The following is a 14,538-nucleotide window of genomic DNA, read 5'->3' on the forward strand; positions in this document are numbered from 1 at the left end:
ATGAAGTGCATATGAGAAGTTTTTACATAGAAGTTGTAGAATATTTTCACCAATCCACCCCCACACACCCATTTTATTTCACACTGACAAAAGCTGAGATGAATGAGTTGTTGTCTGGCCCTTCCCACTTTGTATAGTCATTGGCTGGCTTGGTTCTAAAAAGGATTTAAAAAAGGGGAATAATGTGCCTTTGCCTGGGATCTGAGACTGTCAGGGTGCTGAAAAGCTAATCTGTGAGCTGCCACCATGCAGTTCGCTTGGGCTGTGTGCTCTGTCTGTGTCTTGATACAAATTGCATTTCGATCTGTGGAAGGGTGGCAAATGTTTAAAAATGATGCTACAGAAATCATTCCTGAGATCACTGAAAATACAGAAACACCGGTGGAGCAGACTTTCAGCAACAACAACACAATGAACCAGGCAAAGCATGGAGGAAGACACATACAACAACTTCCAGACCTTAACGGTAAGAAAAATAAGATCATTGTTACTGTTTTGGACCCTAACAGGCAGTTTGTTAAAGAATACTTTTACCATATATGTTTATTTATGAAAACCTTTTGGTGTGGACCTAATGCTGTAGGTGATAGGGAGTTACATCTACTGTTGAAGTATCAATGTAAATGTTAGAAGGGACCTACCAGAGTTTACTTGTGAAAAATGTGGTCTCTCTATTGAACAATCCTTAGGTATTACAATATGCATTCCTGTTCTGCCCAGCTGCTCTTCGCTGACACAAGTCCTGTACATAAAACCTGTAGCATATATTACTTAAATTTCTCTGTGTTTTGTGCTTGCAAGCACTGTGAAAAAATATCACAAGTCATCTTCTCTTTGATATTAGGATGGGGCAATGAGTTGTCTGTGGAGATAATAATATAAATTCTTAATATTTAGAAATATCTAAGATCACACAGCAAGAATGGCACACGGAGGTTGCATTCAGCTAGATGAGAGAGGTGTGCTGCTCACTGTCCTTTGCCAACAGCCAGATTTTCAGCCAGATTCCAGCAGCCAAAAAAGCTGTTATGAACAGTTAAAGCACTCCTAAAAGGAATTCCAATCCAAATGAATTGTGGGGGACTTCATTTTGCAGAGGTGTGCAATCTCGGCATCAGTTTGTCTACTTTAACAGCACTGACATACTTCATGATATACTGTCACTGCATTTGGCTGAATGTCTAACACTAGCAATGGTGCAAAACAGAAGCTTTGTGAGGAGGTATGGAAGATGGGGAGTTAGCACCAAACAAAGGTAATTTTAAAGAAGCATTCTACTGGCAAATGGGGCAAACCTGGTCCTCCAGACTGATACATTTGGCTAACAAATACACATAGCAACAACTCGAACTTACAGTTTCTACTACTGTGCATGGCAGATCTGAGGTAGCCTTCTTTTTCTATAAAGGAATTGTGTTTTTCTGTTGCAGCTGTCAGTTAGGTGTTTAAAACCATAGCATTAACAATATTTTAAAAGAAAAAACAAAGTAATGTTTTTGAGAGTGCTACTTTAGAAGGGTCTTAAATCCCTCTCCACTCTGCATCTCACAGGTAGCTCCACCAACCACCAGGTAAATGCAGGTTTTGTTGCTGCATCTGAATACCTTCATTTTTCATCCTCTTACAACACTGACTTCAACTAGGGGTAATCTGTCCCACTGATACATGCACATTTTTTGAACTGGAAAGGACATTTACTTAAGAAAGAGAGTGAAGGAGACTGGACTTATTTAAGATATGCAATGGTCTTAGATACTTATTTTAACATCTTTAACGCAAGGAATCAAAATTATGATCCAAAGTGGCCAGGCCTTCCTGGGACACGTGGCATTGCACTGGACCAAGAATAATTTTGCAGTATGCAGAACCTGCACACATACAGGACAGGACATATGTGGAGAGAAGATGAACCTATATAGCTGAGGCAGATGCCCATATATTGAACTGTTTCTGCCTATGTGCTATGGTGGTATAATACACCTGATTTATTTTTTACACAGACAGACATAATTTTCTTAAATGCTTGGGGAACTTGGGAGGATTGGACTAAGTGCACATGGAGCTCAGTTGTCAGCATTTTTGTCACAGCATTACGACAAGGATAATTTCATTTAATTAATGCAGCCCTTAAAACTTTTTAAAAATGAAATCTGACTAGCTGTACTTTGATATATGTAAACTTGAGCACTAAAAATCATGTTTCTGTACTTCACAGGAAAAACAAAAATTAAAATGTCTGTATAAATATTGTTCTATCACTAATGCCTCAGGGTCAGAATTCTCTTTTGATGTACTAAGGAGGGAACCACCTTATGCACAGCAAAGAAGGGGCCTAACAGACACAGCCTTCTATTTGTAAGCTGACCTTTGAGGATTTCCACCACAAGTAGTGTTCCTGAGTTAAAACTATCCTTTCGACTAAGAGAAGAACATTAACATGTGTTTATCTAGATGAAGTCCTTTAATAAACACCTTCAAAAATCAAATTCTGAGTCTTCCAAACAAGTTAATGCCCGAAGCATGTCACTTGGCAAAAGAAACACCTTCAGAAAAAAAAAGTATCTTCTTACAATTGGAAAGTTTTTCTAAATCCTTAATGCTAAAATATCTTGTATTTCCTAATGTTTCATTTGCCTATAGCTATCCATTGAGAAAACGGGGGGGAAAACTCACTGTAAATTCCCTAATCAGCCAGAAGATGACTGTCTGAAGGAAATTATGTGAGATTATCACAGAGCAGTAAACTGGGAAATCCTAATCCTTGAAGAGTGGGAATTCCTTAGCACTGTTGTTACCTGCTAATTTCCATAACCTGGAACATGTTATGCTGGTTAAAAATCACTAAAGGAACTCTTTCTTTGTTGCAAAAGAATTTAAACCTGGAGTCAACCTCTGAAGTCAGTAGAGGTAAACTAGAGCCATGGGGTGAGGTTTTGCCCACGGGTAAAAGAGTCCAGGAGAATTCCATCAAAAATTCCCATGAAGTAGCTGCTGCTGCTGCTGGGGTTACACTTCAGAAGCTCCAATGCCCACCTGCACAACCCTGACATGGAATTTACCTAGTGGCAAGAGAAATATTTTATTCATCAATTTGTACATCATTATTCAAGAGTATCATAACTAGGGTGGCCAAATATTCAGAAGCTGCACAACTGAGTGTTTGCAGATACTCTTCCCAAGATCTGCCATTCAAGATGTCCAGCTTGTATCTAGCTCAGAGCTAGACATCTTCTACAGAAAGAAAAAAAAGCACTTTCTCAAGGATGGGGAAGAAAGCAGTCAGTAATGAGTGTGGTTTTTTTGTTCGCAGATGCTTCCGACTTCAGCTGCAGAGAAATGCGAACCACCCGCTACGTCACCGAGGGGCCCTGCCGCAGCATCAAGCCCGTCAAGGAACTGGTCTGCTCTGGCCAGTGCGTCCCATCACACCTCCTTCCCAACTCCATTGGCAGAGGCAAGTGGTGGCGTCAGAACGCCCTGGATTACCGCTGCAGTCCTGCCCACACTCGCACGCAGCGCATCCAGATGGCTTGTCCTGAGGATGAGACTCGGACTTACAAATTCCGAGCTGTCACATCCTGCAAATGCAAGCGCTACACTCGCTACCACAACCAGTCTGAGCTGAAGAACTTCGGAAAGGAAACTGCCAGGCCTCAGAAGAACAAGAAGCCCCGTCTCTCCAGAGCCAGGAGCAGCAAATCCAACCAGCATGAGTTAGAAAATGCTTATTAGAAGGCGGCTCTGAGTGGCACAGCCTAGCAGCTCCGGATATTTTACAAAACATCAAATGGCTCTCTCAGGCCACAGCATGACGTTCTGACTGCAGTAGGTTCCAATTCCTTCTGCTAAGCTGGGTCAAAGGCTCCCATAGTCAAAAATCTACCAGATTATGGCAGTTATGGTCTGGTAAGAGAATGAGATAAACTGAGCCGGAGGTAGCAACACCTAAATTCAGTCTGAGAGGAGAGGTACACCTTGGAGATTCACCTGAGGTCGTGCGGCTCGTACAAGTAGGAAGGCAGAGGAAAGTGAAGCTGTTACGGTGACAATCACACTTTGTTAGAAGTCATTCTGCTCACTTTGTGTGAAAAGAACACCGAGATCCCCTTCCCTCTTTTATAAGTGCCATGATGCAGGACAAGCATGCAATTAGGGCAGCACCTGGAGAGTTACCACTCTGAATAAATTGTGGAAAGGTAGTGATAGCAGAGATTTCAACAGTTACAGTGGCTGAGGTCAGACTGTTGGGAAATTGACATCCTGTCAGATGTCCTCATGCCCCAGTTGTTTCCTCTAAAACACAAAAATCCAAATATGACACTTGTGCTCTCAAAACAAAAGTAAAAATGTGAGAAATATATTTCATACTTTTAATTAAAAGACTGTAGGATGAATTGATTAAAAACTGAGATTTGACAACTAAAATCATATTTGTTTTAGGGACAATTATTTTGTTTTAGGAACAATTAAACAAATTCCACTAAGTGGAGCAGATTTATGAAATGGATGCTCCCCGCAAACCAGATAACCTCACTGGTATTTGTCCTGTAAACAGCTAACAAGTGGATAATTTAACATAAAAGATATTGATTATTCCTTATTTCCTAGAACACAATTGACTTCAGTTTACATGTCTCAATTTACGTTTTCTATTCTGTAGAGTTTGAATTATAGCGCTAAGACTGCGCAAGCCAAGTTCTGGGAGTAAGGTGCTGGTTCTGCATTAAAAGTGAGCCTCTGCTAGTTTTAAAGTCATGAATTCTTCTAGAAAAGTCTTTGGTATGTGCAACTTGGGTAAGTCTTTAGTTTGACAGCAACTTTCCTTTACTTAGCTTCTCAACAATCAGACTAATATTTGTTATTTTACATTGAAGAATATTATTAGAAAGTGAATTGTCACATGCTGTATATATCCTGTAGAAGTGATAAGCCTAGTATCAGACGAACACAGTTTGGGATGAAGATAGTTCCTCACTGTTCTTATTTTCTGTGTAGAGTTTATGCTGAAATCATATAAACTATGGAAAATTTGTGATGTTGATAGATTTTGCAATTATTTTATGTGGGACCAGAACCTAGAGAAAGAAGGTATTATTTCAGAAAGTGAATTCCGTATTTATTTTTTTCTCTGAAATTATTTATGCCATGTTTTTCCTTGTAGAGAATGACAAGTAATATTGCTTTGAAAATATTGGTCTGTTATTTTAAATTTTAAATAAATTGTTAATAAAGTAGAAATAATGATTAATTACAGGAAGACTCGTTAATTTTCAGCTATAGTATAAAGCTGATATGCTGCAAAGCCAGCGACTTACACAGCAGTCAGGGTGTCGACTCCAGTTTCTGGGATAGAGAGTGTCAGGCTCCTTAATTCTCAATCAATAACCCACACATCTCTAAAGAAACTCCATCCTGGAACTTCTTGCTCCAATGCACAACATTTCTCATGGAAAAAGTCTTCCTGGGCAGATGTGGAGCTTGGAACTATTTCAATATTCTCATTTCTGCTTCCCTCAGAAGGAATAAAAACCTCCCTCAGGGGAAGAAAAACTCAGCTGGGTTCAGTTTCCCTCGTACTCCCAGTGACATCTCCTGATGCGTATGTTCACAACCTGATATAGCCACCAAAGAAAGCAAGAAGTCTGTGAACTGTCAATCAAGATTTATTGATTGAAATCTGATTGCTTCAGATTTCTCTAATAGAAAAAAAAGAAGTGTAGAATCCCCTTCCAAGTGCTGCCAAGGAACACTTAAACTTTCTAAAAATTTGATAGTGTAGACCTATGCCCATTTTCATTTATAAGGCCACGTTCTTTAAGAAACAAAGATATTTTCCAATTAAATCAGGGAAAACTGAGCTTGGACTCATAGCATGGAGATCTTTCAATACAGCTGTAAAGATGAACAGCTTTTTCAAGACAGACAGTAGATAAGGTGTCACTACTATTATTTGATACCTCATATAAAAATATGTTGTCATACTTGTGACAACATTTTCCAGACGTATATTTGACTTTATGAATTTGGCACTTGCAGCTTTTTTTTTTTTTTTTTTTAAATCAGCATGAACACCTGCAAGTGCTTCTTAAGTAAGAAAAGCAGTTCAGTTCCTCTAAAAATCGATTCAACAGTCTCACTGGAATCTGAAGTTACCAGAATATTGTTTTTAAAATGTTGACTGTGATAAGCCAGTGAAAGAGACTTACTCCACTTCATCTGTGGCTTCGTGCTGGATTCCAGGCAGTTCAGGAGTACAGGGCCTGCTGCAAGTGAACCAGTAATATCTTTCTCCCAGATGTTTCACCCTAAAGATGTCCTCTTCCAAAAACAATCCCACTCCTTCCACAAGTTTTCTACCAAAAGTTCAAAAGTTTGCTGCTGTTAAGCTACCATTCAGAATCTTGCAGTTTTCTGAATTAGAACGTAGTGATTGGTTCTTTGCATGGTATAAAAGCTTTTCAAGAATACCAATGGACAGGGAGTCCTGAGGCACTTACACTACCACATTTCCCCTCAATGCCCATCCTGTTTAGAGCTGCTTCTCACTGGTTTCTTACCGTGGGTTAAAAGTGGATTAGATGAGCAGTCTGCAGATATGCTTAGTCGTCTGCAATCTTACTCCTGAAACAGTCCCCTCCAACCACCTCTTTTGCGATTTATGTTCCGTTAGGGGTAACGGTTGTAAACTGGAAGAGGGGAGATGGAGATGAGATCTGCAGAAGAAATGTTTTCCTGTGCGGGGGGTGAGGCAGTGGCCCAGGGTGCCCAGAGCAGCTGTGGATGCCCCATCCCTGGAGGGGTTCAAGGCCAGGCTGGATGAGGCTTTGGGCACCCTGGGCTAGTGGGAGGTGTCCCTGCCCATGGCAGGGGGTGGCACTGGGTGGGCTTTAAGGTCCCTTCCCACCCAAACCATCCTGTGATTCTATGATATGGTAGTGCTCTGCAAACAGCTGGAAAAATCAAAACATGGGATGTTTCACAGAGGTAGACTGCTACATCCCCCTCCCCCTGACTCCATGTAGGTTCTTTTCAAACAGAGCATTTGGGTTTATATATTTAATTATTTGTTAATTTTCTCTCTCTCTTTTTTTAAAGAACTCTAATAAATGTGTACGTTATTTTAGCCTCATGTTAGTACATATTACAGCTGTCAGGAGGGCTCTAGAACAAGACAGAAATTCAGAGAGGGACTTACTCGTCTAATAATCTGTGTCAGTGTTTGCCTAAAGCATTATTTACCTGTGCAGAGAAGATCCTGAAAAAAAAAGAAAAGGGGCTTTGTAATGGGCAGAGACCTACTGTGTGCTCCTGTTACAGAAGCATTAAATAGCTTTTCTTCAGGACCGTAAACTCTTCAGGCAAAAGCGAATTTCTTCATTGCAATATTTACAATAAAATAGCACAATAGTACGTCATTTTGGTGCTACTGGACTATAAGTAGTAACAACTCACTGAATTTACCTTGACTTGGCAGAAGACTGTTGCCTGTCAGCAACTGAAGAACTGTCATTATGGGTAGTCCACAGAAAAAAAATCAAGTTGCTTTTTAAAGACAGGATTCATGATTTCTCAAAATCAGCTCTGAGTATTCATTTGTCCCCCATTTTTATTTTTAACTTGTGTAGACAATGAACCATGGCACATTCTCTACAATATATGCTCACTGACTTACAATAAATAGTGTGCCTATTTTATTTGTTTTTCTGGCAAAAATACAATCCTGCTGTTATTCAGTGAAGGATAAGATTACAGGCTGCACAAACAGCCTGATGGTATCCACAAGGTCCCCAAGATTTTGCATGAGGCTCAACTTTTTAATTACAAATTGCACAATAAAGAACATAACTTTATACAGTGAGGCCCTAGGCCCAGAAAACGCAGTATGCACGTGTTCTGCAAATGTGGTTGAGAAAGTCAGCATCGTGAAATACCCAAGGAATAAACACGTATTTTTTTAGCCATATGACATCAGCTTATAATTAGCTTGTTTCACTCAAATTAGCGCAGTATATGGGCACAGACAACAACTTTTCTATAGTAAACAGGCTCAAAAGTCTTAAATTAACATAGAACATATTTATATGCAGCTTGAGTTTCAGTTGGACATACTGTGCAGCTGTAACGTGAAATTTGAATTAACTGAAACTCCCCTTGACAGGCAAATATAGAAGTCCACCTTTAAAATAACCCCTGGTTTAAAATAAAGCCAGTACATGTTGCAGAACTTGCAACAAACGCAGCTGATGTTGTTCACTTGTACAAAACAGTGCAGCCGCCCCCCTTTCAGTCTTAGAGCCATCAAAGGACAACTCTACACAAAGTTTTTCCAGTTATGTAAAAAGCAATGGATATTTCTCTCTAGCTCCCGGAATCGTGGGAGCGGTTTTTACACTGAATGTTGGAGAGTTGTAACGTCAAGCTGCAGTGTTTCATGGACAGGTTGCCCAGAGAAGCTGTGGATGTCCCATCCCTGGAGGGGTTCAAGGCCAGGCTGGATGAGGCTTTGGGCAACCTGGGCTGGTGGGAGATGTCCCTGCCCATGGCAGGGGGACTGGAATGAGATGATCTTTAAGGTCCCTTCCAGCCCAAACCATTCTGTGATTCTATGACAGGGCTCATGATGCCTTGTTGACTTTTCACTGAATTAGGAATATGATGCTTTTCTGTATTTTTTATGCCAAAATGAATTTTATTCTCACTAGAGTATAATAATCGTACTGTAGGAAGGAAGCAATGCTGATTCTTCTGTATCCGTTAACCATTCCTGACACTGTATTATGAACTATCTATTTCTTTCAACCCTAAAAACTCTCTCTGCTCTTTTATGAGGACAAGTTTTTACTGTGAAAAGAAGATAGTAGAACGAAGCAGTAAAACCTGAGTATAGATAAAACTCATTAGCACAAGCCCTGCTACTTCTGAAATAAAAGTATAAGGAACAAAAATATTGTTTTCAAAATATTATCTCACCTCTACTGCATCACAATGTGTGGCCAAACTGAACCCCCCCAGGGATGGGGCATCCACAGCTTCTCTGGGCAACCTGGGCCACTGCCTCACCCCACACACAGGAAAACATTTCTTCCTAATATCTAATCTCAATCTCCCCTCTTTTAGCATAAAACTCACCCCTTGTCCTGTCCCTGCACCCCTGATCCAGAGCCCCCCCAGCTCTCCTGTAGCCCCCTTTCAGCACTGGGAGGTGCTGGAAGGTCTCCCCGGAGCCTTCTCTTCTCCAGGCTGCACACCCACAACTCTCTCAGCCTGTCCTCGCACGGGAGCTGCTCCAGCCCTCGGACCATCTCCGTGGCTCCTCTGGCCCCGCTCCAGCAGGTCCAGGTCCTTCTGATGTCGGGGGCCCCAGAGCTGGGTGCAGCACCGCAGGGGGGGTCTCACCAGAGCGGAGCAGAGGGGGAGAATCCCCTCCCTCAACCTGCTGCTCGCTGCTGGCGACAGTTGGCTTTCTGGGCTGCAAGCGCACATTGCCAGGTCATATTCAGTTTTTCATCCACTGACACTCCCAAGTCCTTCTCTGCAGGGCTGCTCACAATCCACTCACCTGCCCAGCCTGTACCCATTTTTGGGGTTGCCTCGACCCAGGCGCAGGACCTTGCACTGGCCTTGTTGAACTTCATTAAGTTCACACAGGCTGACCTCTGCAGCCTGTCAAGGTCACTCTGGATGGCATCCCTTCCTTCCAGAGTATCAACCACTCAGCCTGGTGTCAGTTTGAACACTTTAGCATCTAAGGTCGTAATCCATCCCAGCCCTGCTTCTCCCTGGTGCTACCGGGGCTGACTGGCTCACGCTGGCGCCATGAACACCCCTTTCAGCCATCGCAGGTGAGGCAGCGTGCGATGTGAACCACTCTTTGGCCACATATTGGCTACTCAGATCCAAACTGATCTAGGTGGAGTTGTGACAACACTTTAGCACTAGCACTTTAGATTGAATTTTTCCCTTTCTTGTGAATTTGTACAGCATTGAGGATGTGAACGTTGGTCTGTGCTTGGTGTCCATAAGGGTAATACCATCACTTTCAACTCAAAGGGAAGCAACCCCAACTCCTTCACTAAGTTACTAGTCCAAAGTCATGCATCTCCTCCCTGCTGAAGACTCCCACATCAGGCTGTTTGTAGTATTAACCTTCACACTCAAGCTTTCTTGTTCATGGCTTTCCAGGCAACTTAAATATACTCTCAAACCAAGGAATTAAAGTGTATTTATTTTGTGGTCATCAAGCCCCTAAATTAAACAGACATCTTTATCACTTTGCCAGCAATTTAATGCTTGTGGCATGAGGTTATTTCAATGTCTTAAGAAAACAGCTCAACTCTGGCTAAATAAATAAGTGATGTCATTCTTCATTCAGGCTACCAGATTATTTGGTGTTAAAACTTCCCTTAGGAGAGGCCTTGGGACATAGTGGCTCCTCTGAGACTATTTACATCTGTCAGATTCTCTAATCTCTTCTTCCTTCCTTCCTTCCTCTTGTCTATTTCCTTCCCTTTCACTATAAAATGGGCAGTATTTAACTCTAATGCTTCCAAGTCTGCACAACATGCTTTTAGAATTGGGTGGTTGTTGTGTTTTTTGTGTTGTTTTTGTTGTTTTGTTTTTTTTTTTTATAACCAGAAATAAGGCTTAAATTAAGGTAATTACTCTCCCATTGGAGGGTTTTGCTATTTGCGGGGCCTTATTTTTTTTTCTAGTCTAATTAGCAGGAGAATTTAGTTTTAAAAGTGATAGTTTTCTTCTAAAATTGTTCTTCAGATTGAGGGTGGTGCTCAGTACCAGAAACTTTTCATTCATGATGAATTTCTGCATATCTAGAAACAAAAGTAGAGCTATCAGGAAATCATTATTGAGGGGAGAGAAAGGACAGACAATTTCACAGACTTCCAATGAATTGAGAAAATGCATGTGAAATCAGAAAAACTGAAATGGGGTGTGAGTTGCTCCCCTGCCCTGAGCCCATTCTGTTTGACTGACCAAAGTCTTGAGTCCTGTGTATGCCTCGTGTTTTGTATCCTAAATTACAATATCTGGCAAGAAAAAAAAAACATTTTTGTCTTTGATCCTTGGTTAAAGTGGACTGAGAAAATCCCTTTATAATTGGTTAATAGTTCACGAGGCTAAAATTGTTGTTGTAGCACAATCTGTGGGAACAACACAAGAGAAACATTTCCTGCAGAAAGAATGCTGCAGTTTAATTGCTACACATTACGTGAGAGAGGATTTCAATTTTTAGGGCGCTGTGTTCAGGCAGTTATTAGGTAGCCAGCTTGTACTGGAATATTGATGCTTAAGTCTAATCTCTGCTGTGCCAGAGAACAGTGGAGGGGCCTCATTCTCATGATGGGGTAGAAGGAATGCTACACATTTCTTAGGTCTTATCATTGTGTACATTGCTATGCCAGGCAGTTTAATTAATAACTGTCGACATCTTGTCATTTATCATTACCAAAACGGGAGGTGAGGACCCTTCCCTACGCATGCTGTACAAATAAATTAAATCTCAACCAGTCTCACGGGTTTGCTGCTGTCAGTCATTTCTGTTGTCCTTCCCGCAGTTCAAAGACTTGTGTCTTATCTTGCTCTCAGGGATGGGCAGCTATTTATATAATGCAAAACACAAACATATGCACATGCAAGCCTGGTGGATAATCAGCCTCAGTTAATATTGTTGTACAGATTTACTGAGTTCACGATAAGACACTTACTACTAGGTTTGAAATGTACATCAAGGAAGAAAGTTTCAGGAGCAAAGACACGCGTAGAAATGGGTCCTGCAGTCAGGTAATGACACCAATATAAACTTTTCCACTGACTTCAAATGTCATTAGAACAATATCTTGTTTTCAGGTCCCATAGCTAAATACTAAGTATCGGTCAGTATAGGTAAATTGTTAATCCTCCTTTGAAATCAGATTACCACACTGCACGTGCCTTAACAATACTCTGAATGGCTCCGGGTACTAGACAGGATTTTGTTTCTAACAGTCGACCAGAAAAACTTCCTCTCTGTGACTGCTTTGATTCTTGGTAGCATTTTACAGGAAAGATCAATTCCAACCGAAATGACAAGGTGGACATAGCTAGAGTAGTAGTGCGAGTAACACACAAACACGATCCATTCTGGGCAGATAAAAATAAACTGTTCATTAGAGGTGCTGCTCTGTCTTCAGGGGCACACTATGCCAGGGGCTGTACACAGAGAAACAAGAACCCCACAGATCTTATTAAGTTAAAAAACAATAAACTGAACTCTGTTTACACTGTACAATAAATACAATAATTGTGAGAAATTGTCATGTTCATTTGTGGATGCAGACAGAGCTTCCTGTGCCTGCTTAAGACAAACGATGGAGCAGCTCTGCCTTGGTTCTGCAGGTGTGGCTGACCGGCTCTGAAGGTGCTGCGTCATCCGTGGCTACTGAAGGCCAGCAGGAAGTGCTGGATTCCTGCAAGGACTTCCAGAACCTTCCTTCTAGAAGAACTCTGCTGGCTGCTTTTCAAGAATCATATTAAGCTGCGACTCACTGAAGTGCTGGTTAAAGCCACTACCATGGTTCAGGTCACACTTCCACGTTCACCGGGAAAACAGTTCAGCAAACTGTGGGCTGTGGCCGTTTGGGCACGCTGAGTGTCCCAGCTCTGCTCCTTGTACTGCCTTCACGAGAGGGGCGACCCTACGTGACCCTACAACATCTGCTTCTTCCAGACGAACTATCCACCACATGTAGTGAAGAGAAGAACGTGACTGAACAAACCCCAGCACACAGGTGAGTGCAAACAAGAAAATCCTGGAGTAGAGCTTGTGAATTCCCGTATTTAAAATGTCAAAGGGACAAAAAGTGACAGGCGTGAGACAGACCAAAGAGAAAGAGACCTTTCACATGCCACCCTTAGCAGAAGCCCATGGTAGAGCTAACACTCGGGGGCCAGGTGGCTGAACTAACTCTGGGAGCACTGTGACAGTGGGATGGGGCGGTAATTCTGGGCCCTTCTAGCCACAGCAAATTGCGCTGTTTGGATGGAGCCAAGCTGAAATAGCACGTTGTGCGTGCAGCAGGAAATGACCTCATAATGTACAAAGCCTCAATCTGTAGGTGATAAGTAAGGGACCGACAAATTAATCTCATCAGCTGCATTCATCTTTGGATGTTTCTCTGTGCCAGGCCACAATGTGTGGGCTGGAGTCTATTTTTTTTTTCATTTGTCTAACTTAAACAGGTAGTTTGAATTACTATAATACAAATGTTCTGTTCTGTGCTGTCTGTGTCCTAGGTTGTTCTTACTGAAATGGGAAGAAGTATCATGTCATATTTTGCAGACAGGGAGACAAATTATTACGCTGACAGCTTGCTTTTGTCAATATATTTTGAATTATACATTCTGTAAATCTGATTAAGTGAATTTATTGTTTTCCTTAGTCTTTTTAATGGAAAGCACCTTTGTTAGTAATTGTAATTTAATATTTATGATGTCATTTAGAATGCACTAGGTTCTACAGTCTATCCTGTAATTGCATTCCTCACTATATTATTAAGTCATTGCAAGATCAGAAATCATATCTAAGTGAAGTGGAAAGAGTTGCCTTAGGCTCAGGATTGGAATGGTATGCTATCAAAAAAAAAAAAGGTAAAAAAAAATCCACATTAATTTACAGACAACAACCCCACCCTCCATTTTAAAGAAGCACGTTTCTTTCAAAATATGTCAGTAAATTTTGCTGTCATATGAATGTTTTGGGAGCAGAAAGAACAAAATCTTTGCAACACTTTCCCTTTTTGCCCCTGACACACACAGTGACGTTATAGACATAGGGAAGGCAGGCAAACCTTCAGTTGCCTGCATTCTTACTTTCTGGTGTTCATTTTGGAGATAACAAAGAATTTAGGGGGTTTTTTTCAAACCTGTTATTTGTTCTCCAAACTAACCCTTTTTAGGGACACGAAGACCAAGTTTGTGTGCAGTGTCTTTAGTCTCTTTAGATAAATTTATGAATATGTGCTCAAGACATGAAGAGACTACATGTAATTCAGGTTTAGTTTATGCTTGCTATCCTTTTGTTTACACTTTTGCCTGCTGAAATACACTGCATTGGCCTTGTATTGGTCTGACTGTTGGTCACCTGCCTGTTAGCCACTGTGGTCACTCTAACATCTTGGAAAACACTGAAACAGTGAATTGCAAAAGTCTGCTCCTTCCTATAGGATTGTATTGGGAGAACTCTCTTATTCTCTGCGTTGTTCCTTCTGCTGGGGCTGCTCCAGTGAGGGGACCAGGAGAGCCAGTGACTGGATCTGCACCCTTGGGTGCTTGCCGAAGACACTTGCTGCTCATCTTGCATGACAATGCAGACAATTCGGCTTCAGCAAAAATTCCTGTCTTCAAACCCTAATTACTGTGCTGGCACAGCACTCCAAGTGGTTTTCTAATTGTTTGTCTTTATTTGCGAAGTCTCTACTGCACAGGGTCCTGTGATAAATATAATTCCCCTCCTGGCTAATTTGATGGTTTTTCAGGGAAAGA

General features: G+C 41.4%; 1 protein-coding gene across 1 annotated transcript; it reads left to right on the forward strand.

The window, feature by feature from the left end:
* Positions 1 to 246: 246 nt before the first annotated feature.
* Positions 247 to 3,732, forward strand: SOST (sclerostin). Its single transcript, XM_010073060.1, has 2 exons — positions 247 to 466; positions 3,311 to 3,732. The coding sequence occupies exons 1-2, from the start codon at positions 247 to 249 to the stop codon at positions 3,730 to 3,732; spliced, it is 642 nt and encodes a 213-aa protein (XP_010071362.1).
* Positions 3,733 to 14,538: the final 10,806 nt, after the last annotated feature.

The sequence above is a fragment of the Pterocles gutturalis genome, unplaced genomic scaffold (assembly GCF_000699245.1).
Source record: "Pterocles gutturalis isolate BGI_N339 unplaced genomic scaffold, ASM69924v1 scaffold97, whole genome shotgun sequence".
Taxonomy (NCBI): Eukaryota; Metazoa; Chordata; class Aves; order Pterocliformes; family Pteroclidae; genus Pterocles; species Pterocles gutturalis.

Bases quoted from the DNA above. Each gene is read 5' to 3' on its own strand.
- SOST (XM_010073060.1), top strand. From the start codon at position 247: ATGCAGTTCGCTTGGGCTGTGTGCTCTGTCTGTGTCTTGATACAAATT. The intron at 467-3,310 runs GTAAGAAAAATA...TTTTGTTCGCAG, and splicing joins ACAACTTCCAGACCTTAACG to ATGCTTCCGACTTCAGCTGC.